Source organism: Paramormyrops kingsleyae, chromosome 19 (genome assembly GCF_048594095.1).
Source record: "Paramormyrops kingsleyae isolate MSU_618 chromosome 19, PKINGS_0.4, whole genome shotgun sequence".
NCBI lineage: Eukaryota > Metazoa > Chordata > Actinopteri > Osteoglossiformes > Mormyridae > Paramormyrops > Paramormyrops kingsleyae.
Window position 1 is genome coordinate 14456055 of NC_132815.1, and position 13716 is coordinate 14469770.

A 13716-nucleotide genomic window follows, 5' to 3' on the forward strand; every position below is an offset into this window, starting at 1 on the left:
GAGACACCACATCCACAGGAGAAATCGCATCCATAGAAGACACCACATCCAAAGGAGATACCACAGGCATACAAGACATCAAACCCAGAGGGGACATCACGCTTAGCAAAACCACGCGCAGGACTGAAAGCACCGTCCCAGACTTGGCTTGTTATAGTGGAATTGCGTCAAGTTTATTTATAAGAGCAGAGATACAAGAGAGGGGCAAAACCACACTTCACATTCCCCAGCAGGGCATTTCTGGGGTGGAGGTTACCGGCTCTTCCTTTCCACGCAGCTTAAAGGGACAGTCCTCATCGTCAGAGTCATGCAGGTCCACCACCACACCAGGGTGCAGGCACTGCGGGGAGGTACGCTCATGAAGAGTAATGCACCAGGGCGTGACCAGGAAGCCTGTCTGTAAGCGACCTGAACCAAGAGGTTCTACTGGAACAACCTGGCTTTCAGTGTTTCCGCTGTAACAGGCCAAAAGAAACATACTACACTGTAATTGGGGAACACCAATCAGGCTACTGCGCCTGAAACGCCAATTAAATAGAGCGTTAAAATGATAGATGTGGGCGAGAGCTAAACTGATATCCTTAGAGAATTAAACTGACCAAGAAGCGAAACTTGTCCCTGGTCTTCCGTCACCTGAAGTTGTGACATAAATCATTCATCATTCTCTCTGTCATTCATTCTGTTTTTAGCTCCCGGTTTTTATCTCTTGTTTAAACAGTGCAGCAAACCTGCACGTAAAACCAGGAATCCAAATGGTAAAATCACCCTTTCTAAATATCGGAAAACACTTCTCACCATGATATAGCTATAATGCAGTTATAATCTCAAGAACGAAGAATAAACAAAGAACAAAATCAAACCGCTACAAAACAACACTCCTCAATACGCCTACATTCATTCGTCACTGGATCTCTCAGAGATCATATCTGGGCATTCAATTAGAGTCACCTCTCTCCACATTCCCATTCACCCATCACTGGATCTCTCTGAAATGATCTTGAAATAATCCTTTAATCTGAGATTGTTCAATCTGCCAAAACAGGGACAAATGGCCATCCACAGGTGGTCCCCAGTGATCCTCCGGTCTAGTCCTTCCACAGTATGTATGGACAGCTCTGTACACACCTCATACACATCATACGCATAACAGACAGGCAGAGCAGGAGAGCATTGGGCATACACTTGATCTCTTTCCAGTGAATCCTCAGGTGCAGTGTAGGTGCAGTGTACGTATATGACCACTTTGTGATCTCTAAAGCCAAATGCACTGGCCACTACTCACACTGCCAGCCTCCAAGATCAAGCTGCACCTCTAGAAGGTTACAAAGCAGAGGCAAAATGTCATACAAGTGAGAGAAGTGGTTGACCAGCATGTGTATCAGTTTATATAGTGGTAGAGATGATTGGTCAGAAGGCCTGTCAGTCACAAGAGACGTTATTAGCCAAGTGCCTGTCAGTGACAAAAGTAATACAGATTGTTTGCTAGGGTATATATCAGTTTATACAATGCTAGAGATGATTGGCCAGAGTGCAGTGACAAATGTTATTGGCCAGAGTGCAGTGGTAGATGTTATTGGCCAGAGTCAAGTGACAGATGTTATTGGCCAGAGTGCCTGTCATTATCAAAAGTAGTGGAGATCATTTACCAGAGTGTGTCAGTTTATAGAAGGGTAGAAATGATTGGCCATAGCGTCTGTCAGTCAACAGAGTGACAGAAGTTACTAGCCACAGTGCCTGTCAGTGACAAAAGTAATAGAGATGATTGGCCAGAATGTGTATCAGTTTACAGAGTGGTAGCGATGATTGCTCAAAGTGCCTGTCAGTCACCAGAGTGATAGACGTTATTGGCTAGAGTACCTGTCAGTGACAAAAGTAATCAAGATGGTTAGCTAGAGTGCATATCTGTCAAAAAAGTGGTAAAGACAGTTCGCCAAAGTGGATATTGATACTGGATAGTAAAAAAATGGAAGAGGAGAAGCCATGTATGACTTTTGTGCTACTAAGGAGGAAGACAAGGAGGTAGCTATGACCCTATAATCTGTAATATAATGATTCATAATTCATGCACAGTAGTCACCAATGAATGCTGACATTATCAGAAGAGGACCTCCAGCAGAGCTTGGCTTGTGTATCATGTTATGTTGTAAAGAAAATAAAATGATTGAAATAGGAGCCTGAGATTATGGGGAACTTACATAACTGAGGTCAGGAACGTCGTTTTGGTCGACCCCAACTTGCTGTGTAAGGAAGAGCAGAAAGAGACATTCTGAAAATGAGAACATACAAGGTGGATCTGATTCAACACGAGGCTGGGGTCTTTACCTCAGCCAGCTTGAAGAACTCTGAGATCCGGGTCATTCGGGTTAAGAACCTCTTGTATATTTCCAGTCCGTCCTTGCATTCTGCCTTCTTCATTTTAAAATATTTCTCTGCACAAATACAAATTAAATAGATACATGAATATGTGGCCATGGCAGGGAGGCCCTGTGGGCAGCATGGCTGCCTCACATCTCTGGGGGGGGGGGCAGTTTGAGTTCTGCTCGTCCCCAGTGTATGTGCAGTTCCCCATTTTGTGTTCATTTTCTTCACGTACTTTGGTTTCCTCCAGCAACCCAAAGAAAAGTCCAGGGTGTGTGATCATGTGATCATGAGTGTGACACACGGTCTAGCATCCTGTCCAGGGTGTACTGCTGACTTGTGCCCTGTGCTATCTAGCATAGGGTCTGGCTCCCCCCCCCCCCCCCAAAAAAAACCCGATACTGAATAAGGCATTAAAATATGGATATATTTATTTATAATTTTTTTTAGATAGACTTTATTCGTCCCCATTGGGAAATAAGTTTGTGGTGTAATCGCAAGGCATTTCATCATAGCAGCACAAATTCACCAATTAGACATACTTATATACACAGCTATACACCAATAGGCATACTCATATGCATATACACATATACATACCCATACACATCACAGCATTAGAGGCACCAACAGGCATACACATACACATACCCATACACATCACAGCATTAGAGGCACCAACAGGCATACACATACACATACCCATACACATCACAGAATTAGAGGCACCAACAGGCATACACATACACATACCCATACACATCACAGCATTAGAGGCACCAATAGGCATACTCATATGCATATACACATATACATACCCATACACATCACAGCATTAGAGGCACCAACAGGCATACACATACACATACCCATACACATCACAGAATTAGAGGCACCAACAGGCATACACATACACATACCCATACACATCACAGCATTAGAGGCACCAACAGGCATACACATATACATACCCATACACATCACAGCATTAGAGGCACCAACAGGCATACACATATACATACCCATACACATCACAGCATTAGAGGCACCAACAGGCATACTCATACACATACCCATACACATCACAGCATTAGAGGCACCAACAGGCATACACATACACATACCCATACACATCACAGAATTAGAGGCACCAACAGGCATACTCATACACATACCCATACACATCACAGCATTAGAGGCACCAACAGGCATACACATACACATACCCATACACATCACAGCATTAGAGGCACCAACAGGCATACACATACACATACCCATACACATCACAGAATTAGAGGCACCAACAGGCATACTCATACACATACCCATACACATCACAGCATTAGAGACACCAACAGGCATACACATACACATACCCATACACATCACAGCATTAGAGGCACCAACAGGCATACACATACCCATACACATTACAGCATTAGAGGCACCAACAGGCATACACATACACATACCCATACACATCACAGCATTAGAGGCACCAATAGGCATACTCGTACACATACTCATACACATCACAGCATTAGAGGCACCAGTAAGCATACTCATACACATCACAGCATTAGAGGCACCAATAGGCATACTCGTACACATACTCATACACATCACAGCATTAGAGGCACCAACAGGCATACTCATACACATACCCATACACATCACAGCATAAGAGGCACCAGTAAGCATACTCATACACATCACAGCATTAGAGGCACCAACAGGCATACTCATACACATACCCATACACATCACAGCATAAGAGGCACCAGTAAGCATACTCATACACATCACAGCATTAGAGGCACCAATAGGCATACTCATACACATACTCATACACATCACAGCATTAGAGGCACCAACAGGCATACTCATACACATACCCATACACATCACAGCATTAGAGGCACCAATAGGCATACTCATACACATACCCATACAACATCACAGCATTAGAGGCACCAATAGACATACTTAAACACATGTACCCATATACACAACAGTATATGAATAGATATGAATATATATGAATACATACATAAGGAACAAAATATTAGCAATAACATTACACGTATTAAGCAGGATTACTGTAGTACAGCACTGAGTCAACATAAAACACTTACCCAATAAATTAATGATTCCATCATTGTAGCAAGCAAATAACTTAACCAGGTCCTTGAAGAGGAGGAGAAAGGACGCTTTGATGACCCCATTAGACAGTTCTTTAGGATGAACCTGCAAGAGAAAGAAGACAGTGGCACGAGTGAGAGAAGAATCACAAGGCAAGTATCACTGTATTGTAAATGACCGAAGAGGACCGGATGTGTTGTGGGAGTACAGCAACTTCTGGCAGATGCACGTCGGCTGGCTCAACTCACGTCAAACTCCAGCAGAATATCGATCTGGCCCTGCAGGACCGGCATCCCTTTCAAGAGTTTGTCAGTGGCCAGTGTCCTCATCACGCCATCAGTACTGGAATAAACACAAGAATCAAAATGAAGCAGAAGAGGCAGGATGTATGTAGAGCATTCGTGTGGCTCATGGCATGAATTTATTATTGTACATTTTGTTAGAAGAAATCAGGGACAGGGACAGTGGCCCCAGCTGAAAGCTGATTGGCCCCCAGGGCACCCCCCCTCTCCTGTCACCCACCGATTCAAAATATATTACTGGCTAATAATAACATTGGCCCCATGAAATGAAATAGGGCCCGCTTATGCCCCCCCACCTTAAAAAAATCCTATAATCGCCCACACTTAGCACAGACCACTCGTGTCATAGCTACTGATGTCTCTCGTGAACTGAGTGCCGTAGTAAAGGAGCCGTTGTCTCACCCCTTTTTCACTCTGGAAAAGTCGAAGGCCATCTGACGATATGCAAATGCCTTCTCATTCAAGTATCTGCCATAGCGTCTGATGAACGTGGACATATCATAACCTGGGAGAGTGTAGAATAGTCATCACAGACTAACAGGAGACTACTGATCTTAGTTTGCTAATAATATAAGTGATCCACAAACTCTCACATAAGTTACATTTCATGGATTTAACTTCCCACACGGGGGACACTTTATAGCAAGAAGCGCATGAGCCAAAAATATTGGAAGACGTATTAATTCAATGAAAAGATAAAGCATAAATTTACTTATAGCCATTTGTCACCTTTTTGTTTTAGCACTTCTGTAAACTCCGTGTATTTAAAATATTTTTTTTGCATGAGTCGTTTTTTACGTAAGTTGAAAGCTCCCTGTATATTGCAATAGCTTAAGTACCTATCGCCATCTGAGTTTACAACGAACTTATTCATTTATCAGTCAAAAAAATCAGCTGCTGTTTGTATAAGCAGACCTGTATTTGATATGCAGATTGCTGCATCCCTGGCCTGTTGCTGTTATTGTGTGGTGTTGTGTCCACTGGTTTTAAAATAGATCACAGATTTTAAAATATAATATTTCTCGGTTCTGCCTCTTAGGTTGTGTTAGTCAAGTGTTGGCTCAGATCCTTCAGATATACTCTGAAGGTACTCTTTTTCAGGTACTCTTACCCTGAGCGCCTGTTTTATCAACAAAATTACTGACGTTGAAGAGAGCCCCTCTTGATGCCAGGTACTGGATGAACCTCTGTGGACAAAGCAAAATGCAGACAAACAGACACATTTTGGAAGATGGAACCAAAAAACAAGTCATACAGCACAGCAAGTTAGTGGATAAAAACAGACTTTCTACTGAAAATTAAGCAAAGGAAAATCCCTTAGTGGAAAAGGAGAGGCTTGGTTGGACATTCTGGGATGGGGTCTCCCGTGTGACCCTACGACCTTTACACAACACGTCTAACACCACATACTCTGGCATCTCCTGATCTCCACTGCTGCTTGATCTTTATACCAGGATGGCCCTCATATTTCAAAACCCAAGTCAGGTTAAGCTGATTTAACTAGTGGCTTCATAAAATGGCATCATTTAATCGATTGTTGAGGCATTGTGACAGTAGATAGCGGTGCACCAATATGGAAATGTCGGTTGATAACTGATAAATTTTTGCGTAATATTGTTTAACCAATAACCAGCTAACCTCTGCGCTTCATAACTCTGTAGTCTGTGACATTACTTCTTAAGATCTTGTTGTGAATTTGTGTAAAAATCACACCATATTATCAAGGCAGCGAAACATCAACAAAGTAGCGTTGACTTGGGAGACTGTAGCAGGTATGCTAAATGGTGAATGAGCCAACAGAATCCCACATCCCCTATTATAGATGATCGTCCAATGCAATCATCTCCATTATTTTAGTAATTATGTCTTTAGCTCTGGTGCTATTAACCTTTACATATTGACTAAACTCTAGATATCAGTCAGCAATATCGACCACGATTGACACACTGGACCAATATCAATGTCATGACTTTTAGAGAACACTGGCCAATACTTATGGTAATTGTTACTGTGTTGTGCATTTCAAACAGTAGGAGTAGCCCTTAATGTACCAGCGACCCAGTCAGCTCCCGGGTCCTACCCACCTCATTGCCGTTCAGCATTATGTGATGCGTCGTGACCAGCGCCTTGAACACCACCACCCAGCTGGCATTGCAGGCCCGCTCAAACAGTGTCTCCGCCATCTGGGGGATGTTGACGTTCGTCTCGTTGGTGGCATGGATCAGAACTGGATGGGGCAGCATTAACACCGTCAGTGTGAATATGGGCCCATTTTAGGGCCATTACCAATGTCAAGTTATATTGTCACGTGTTCTGAGGAACACAGTGAAATTCTTATGCCATGGTTGCAGGGCAGGGGGCAGGGCAGGGGATTGGACAGACAGTAGTGCAATACAAGACAAAACAGTGCAATATGAAAATCAGTAACAATAAGCAGTTATAAATATGTGCAATTGGGATAAGGAAGCAAGTAGACCACAGTACAGTAAGATAAATATTTATGAAGTGGAATATTAACAATGTGCAATACAATGCAATGGGGAACAGGTGCAGGTCACCAGTTGCTCAGCGACCTGACGGCTTGGGGGACTGAACTGTCTCTGAACCGGCCCCAAACACTGCTCTCAAACAGCACCACCAACGGCATAAGAAACACAACCAGCAGTGTCCAGTTAATCTGCCCATTCGGGTCACACATTAGTAAGGACAAGAGAGCTTCCAAGCGCTGGAGCACCAGAAGGTGCAGGAGGACAGCAGGAGACAGACACAGGGCGGCCCCCTGCTGTCCGCCTGTAGACATGGCAGCCTCACACGTATGCCAAAAGACATTCATCTACATGGAAACCAAAAGACATTCATCTACATGGAAGCCAAAAGACATTCATCTACATGGAAACCAAAAGACATTCATCTACATGGAAACCAAAAGACATTCATCTACATGGAAGCCAAAAGACATTCATCTACATGGAAACCAAAAAACATTCATCTATATGGAAACCAAAAGACATTCATCTACATGGAAGCCAAAAAACATTCATCTACATGGAAGCCAAAAGACATTCATCTAAATGGAAACCAAAAGACATTCATCTACATGGAAACCAAAAGACATTCATCTACATGGAAGCCAAAAAACATTCATCTACATGGAAACCAAAAAACATTCATCTACAAGGAAGCCAAAAAACATTCATCTACATGGAAGCCAAAAAACATTCATCTACAAGGAAGTCAAAAAACATTCATCTACATGGAAGCCAAACATTCATCTACATGGAAGCCAAACATTCATCTACATGGAAGCCAAAAAACATTCATCTACATAGAAGCCAAAAAACATTCATCTACATGGAAGCCAAAAAACACTCATCTACATGGAAGCCAAACATTCATCTACATGGAAGCCAAAAAACATTCATCTACATAGAAGCCAAAAAACATTCATCTACATGGAAGCCAAAAAACATTCATCTACATGGAAGCCAAAAAACATTCATCTACATGGAAGCCAAAAAACATTCATCTACAAGGAAGCCAAAAAACATTCATCTACATGGAAGCCAAAAAACATTCATCTACATGGAAACCAAAAAACATTCATCTACAAGGAAGCCAAAAAACATTAATCTACATGGAAGCCAAAAAACATTCATCTACAAGGAAGCCAAAAAACATTCATCTACATGGAAGCCAAACATTCATCTACATGGAAGCCAAACATTCATCTACATGGAAGCCAAAAAACATTCATCTACATAGAAGCCAAAAAACATTCATCTACATGGAAGCCAAAAAACATTCATCTACATGGAAGCCAAAAAACATTCATCTACATGGAAGCCAAAAAACACTCATCTACATGGAAGCCAAAAAACATTCATCTACATGGAAGCCAAAAAACATTCATCTACATAGAAGCCAAAAAACATTCATCTACATGGAAGCCAAAAAACATTCATCTACATGGAAGTCAAAAAACATTCATCTACATGGAAGCCAAAAAACATTCATCTACAAGGAAGCCAAAAAACATTCATCTACATGGAAGCCAAAAAACATTCATCTACAAGGAAGCCAAAAAACATTCATCTACAAGGAAGCCAAAAAACATTCATCTACATGGAAGCCAAAAAACATTCATCTACAAGGAAGCCAAAAAACATTCATCTACAAGGAAGCCAAAAAACATTCATCTACATGGAAGCCAAAAAACATTCATCTACAAGGAAGCCAAACATTCATCTACAGTTACCTTTGCATCCAATTATGAAATAAACTCAAAATATTTAACTACTGAGAGTACTTTAGGAATTGAAAATATTTATATGATAAAATATTTAAGTATTTGTATTTTAATTCTACGAATGATGATCTAAACGTGTTGATCCTTCACACTATACTGCACAGTATAGACTGCAGTACACACAGTTCTTGAGTGACGTAAGTAATCTGATCCACAAACCTTTATGCAAGTCAGATTTTATGTATGTCGGATGTACCTTCCCAAGCCGTTTAAGACACCTCACAACGAAAAACACCAAGCCAAAAATATACTAATAAAAAGTACTAAAGAACACGTATTAAATAAATGAAAAAAACAAAGCATAGATTTACATACAGCTGCAAGTTGCCTTTTTGCATAAGCACTTCCGTAAACTCTATGTATTTCAATTTCTTTTGTGAAACTCTGGATTTACGCGAGTCAGATTTATGTTGCCTGCATTGCTGTTTATTCTGTTTTTGACAAATGTGACAGTTTGTATTTAAGGGTCTCTGGATACAGGACATTTAGCATAAGCTCTTTAATACATGGGTGGGCTTGATCTCCAGCCTCTCTTAGGCTCCTAGTGAAGGGCAACTCAATCTTAATAGGATTTCATACCTACAGGCACCACAGATGATTACTTGATAATTTACTAAATTATATATTCAATCATCAATAATTATTCATAATTAGGACTGCCATTATCAATTATGTCAAAATAATTGAGTAATCTACCAATTAATCAGACAAATCATCAAGTAATCATTTATAATATAATATAATACAATATGATATGATGTGATAAGATATAATATATACATTGCAGGATGCACACCCAGTTACACATATGACCAATTTAGGCACTCCAATTCACTTTTTTGTTGCATGTTTTTGGACAGTGAAAGGAAACCGTAGGATCGTGTGCAAGCTCCACACGCGAAGCGACAGTGTGGTGACAGCACTGCCCAGTCTCACTGTGCCACTCTCAATACAAGACTTGCACGATGTGTGATGTTAATAATGACACTGCATTTCATGCACATGCAATTGTCACACTGCAATGATCGCAATAGTCTGCTGGGCTGCTTTTGCTTCCACACAAATTGTGCTTCCACTCTTTATTTGGGCCCTCTTCCTCTATACGCTGCCTTGCTTCTGCAGTATTGCCCAGTAATTGAGAAGGAAATTTTTAATTGATGCTTTTTAACAATCGTGTAATCATGACAAGCCTATTCATCCATACATTTGATACATCCATACTGCTTGTAATATTAAGGGTCGCGGGGGGGTCCAGAGGCTATCCTGGGGGGTAGGGGCACAAGGCTGGGAACAACCCAGGGCGGGGTGTCTACCCATTGTGAAACTGGGAACACTGACAAACCATTCACCACAATTTGGTAGCTCCAATTCAACTCAACATGTTTTTGGACTGTGGGGGGGTGGGGGTGGGGGTGAACCAGAGTACCCAGAGGAAAGCCCACAATGGCACTGGGACAACATGCAAACTCCACACACATGGAGGGATGGTGGAGACTCAAACCCAGACCCTACAGATGTGAGGCAACAGTGCTAATCACTGTAGCACCATGCCACCCAGGCAATTTATAATAATTACATTAAATTAAGAATTTTTTTTTTAATTGTCATTTTACAAGCAGAGAACTCAGCTAAGAAGCATATAAAGACTGAGCGTTTCTGTGGAAATACCGTGCATTTTAAACATTTCAACCTTCTTCCCTCATTTACTCATTTTTTCATCCTTCCCTTCCCATTTGTCCCCCATTTCCCAGGTTGCACTTGCTCCTCTAATCGCTAATTTAAGTGCTAATGGTGGCTCACCGGGGCTCAATTGCTAATCAGGATCAGCATCTTCTAAATAAAGAGCGTAATCCCGAGAGGGAGAGGTGTGCCTGTCTCAGCAGGATATGCAGGGGACTGGCACTATGTAGACGTGCCCAGACCAGGCCAGATTAGCCGAGCCACGATGCAGGTCTGATGCCCACCACGGGCACTGTGGGCTGCTCACCTTCAGAAATGGCAGCGTTGAGGGGCTCCGCCTTCCAAAGTCCCTCTGTTTTTACTTCTGAACACACCACCTATACTGAACATCTCGTTGTAGTGAAATTGTACAAGCCTCACAAAAGGTTATCGGTCCAGATGAGGGGATCAGAACCCAGCTCAATTCACCAGGAAGTCCTTTCCAACACAGACCAGCCCAGAAACCCAGTGCACTTCATGAAGCTGGAATTATGAGCTTCCAGATTCCCAAAGGCTTTGCCAAAATGACAAACATTTGGGTGTTTACGCAGAAAGTCACTGCTTCGAGGTCTAACAATCACAGTAACTCAACAAGTAAACAATTGTGTGTCATATCATCATTGTAAGTACTAGCGAACAGGCCAAAACCATGCATCGTAAGCTATTTTTTTCAAGATTGAACCATTTTTTGTTTCTGCAGCGCACAGTTGTGCATTAAGCACACTGAAACAGTACTCTGTCCCCAACAGTGGCACTCTGTCTATGCACTACTAAGTCTGTAGTGTCATGTTGTCACACGACGGACCCCCACAGTCATGACAGTATGAGCACGCTAAGCTGGGGGCCACAAAACACCAGATGGAGAGGGAGTAGGCACAGAGGACCCCCTCGACACTATGCACCATTCAAGACACATATCTGTGTGTGGTGACATACAATCACTACACTAAATATTAAATAAACACATTTCTTATTTAGAAGATGCTGAAGCAGCATGTTCTGACAGCAAACTCGCTACGATTCTCTGACTTTACTCCCTAGCTATTTACTTAGTTATTGAAACTTGCGGGGGAGGCAAAGCGATTTTTTTAAGTGGCGCCCCAGAAATAACAAACCTGCCCACGATTACATGTGACCCACGGGGTCCCAATAGTAGCCACAGAGAAGCCGGCTTCCACTGGGAATCCGCCGAGATGCCTGGGCATGGTGGGAACAGAACGAGCACCATCTGTGTGGGTGCAACCCTGGAGTGTGGAATGGCTGCATAACAGGCGTGTATGTATCTAGGCAGTACGTCACGCAGCTTAAACACCGAGCTACAGCAGCGCTGATCCGCTTCAGCGCAGGTCAGTTCTGACCACACGAGGTGGCGCTGAGTCCCACTGTAACCACACACACCGTGGGGCCGAGTTACACTGTAAACACATCCACACCATATATGAGGACGAGCCGCACAAGCCAACACTAAGCCTGAATGACCGATTCGCCGCCGCTACTCAAATACACAGTCACACCCGGCAATCCACCATCACAAAACCACACGAAAACCAGACATTACACTTTACATCTCATTTATTTACCAGATGCTTTTATCCCAAGCGATGTACAATTGAAGAAGCAGGGTCAATCATTTGAGGTTAAGGGCCTTTGTGTGGTTCAAACCGACAACCTCCAGATCATACGCACTGCATCCTAACCCACTGAACCACAGCTGTTGCCACGACTAGTAAATTACTAAGATAAAGTAGTGGTCTCACGCTCATGTTTGTTGGGCCTGACCCTAAAGTGGGACTTAACACCATGCTTTAAAATGACATTAAAACACAACCAGGCTCCCACATGAAAAACACTCTCGACACTGTGTAAACCCATCCAACCATAAAGCAGTGGCAGAAACCCGTCCAGGACACACCAGTGCCAGGGCAGTGGAGTCCGTCTCAGCGCACACAGCAGTGACCGTCATGGGTTAGTACTTGAGCCATCCAGATGCAGGTGCATGGAAAAACTGGCTAAGCTTTTATGACCGTGACCGGGGCCTGACGAAAGGCCGCGCTCGTGTCACTGCGAAGCCGCTACATTCGTGATTGTGACACCATCTGCGTATGAATGAGACACAACACGAGAAAAACAGCCTAAATATTTCAAGTGCAATAGTACAGCTTTATCAGAAAGAACCCCCCCCTCGGAAATGATGAACACAGCAGTGTTATTATCCCCATTCCCAGCTTACTGGGGAAACCACAAGGCACTGCAACATCTCAGTACCCCTCAGCTGTGCTTCAGTTAAGTTATCAAACATACTGACTGACATTCTGAACCGCCTCAGATGAACCCAGGCCAGACTGACCCCCCTAAGACAGGACAGGCTCCAGGCTTCTCCCCAGCCTATTCTTGCAGTAGCAACACCACCTTTGACCCCGTAAATTATGCAGAGGATGTTTTGGCTGAGAAATTCATTATTGATGTGGGGTGAACCTGAGAAGGGGAATGCTAGCAGGGGAAGGGTGGCTGGAATCGCTGGTGGCTCCTTAATCTGCTGTACGTTTCTGCTCACTTATTATAGCTAAATGACACTAATTTGTATTATCAGAGATGTATATGGTCATGTGATCCAGTAAAAGTGTTTACTGAACTAGCGAAAGCCCGAAGGAACATTAAGATCCTGTAAATGATGTAATCACAGACTGCCAGATACACTGGTCTAATCTACCCGTAACATTCCTCATGGCTCTCCTGATTAGCTCTGTGTGTACACCCCCCATTTCTGTTATCATTTTGTCTCAGAACAATATGCACCACTGACCCACCTCATTCACCAACGAATAACCATACCATAGAGTTCAAAACTGACCCACCATACAGTGCAGCTCACAACTGACCAATCAT

General features: G+C 42.8%; 1 protein-coding gene across 3 annotated transcripts in view; it reads right to left on the minus strand.

Annotated features, from left to right (window-relative positions):
- Positions 1-13716, minus strand: part of LOC111851565 (clathrin coat assembly protein AP180-like) — a 35688-nt gene that overhangs the window by 19440 nt on the left and 2532 nt on the right. For 2 of the 3 annotated variants that reach the window (XM_072702548.1, XM_072702549.1), the window contains exons 2-8: positions 6890-7032; positions 5917-5992; positions 5208-5310; positions 4752-4845; positions 4497-4608; positions 2323-2429; positions 2196-2237 (exon numbers count right to left, since the gene is read on the minus strand). In XM_072702548.1, the coding sequence (XP_072558649.1) occupies positions 2196-2237; positions 2323-2429; positions 4497-4608; positions 4752-4845; positions 5208-5310; positions 5917-5992; positions 6890-7032 (677 nt within the window). Of the gene's footprint in view, positions 1-256; positions 341-2195; positions 2238-2322; positions 2430-4496; positions 4609-4751; positions 4846-5207; positions 5311-5916; positions 5993-6889; positions 7033-13716 lie in introns of all 3 variants that reach the window. The other variant, XM_072702547.1, reaches the window with a different exon arrangement.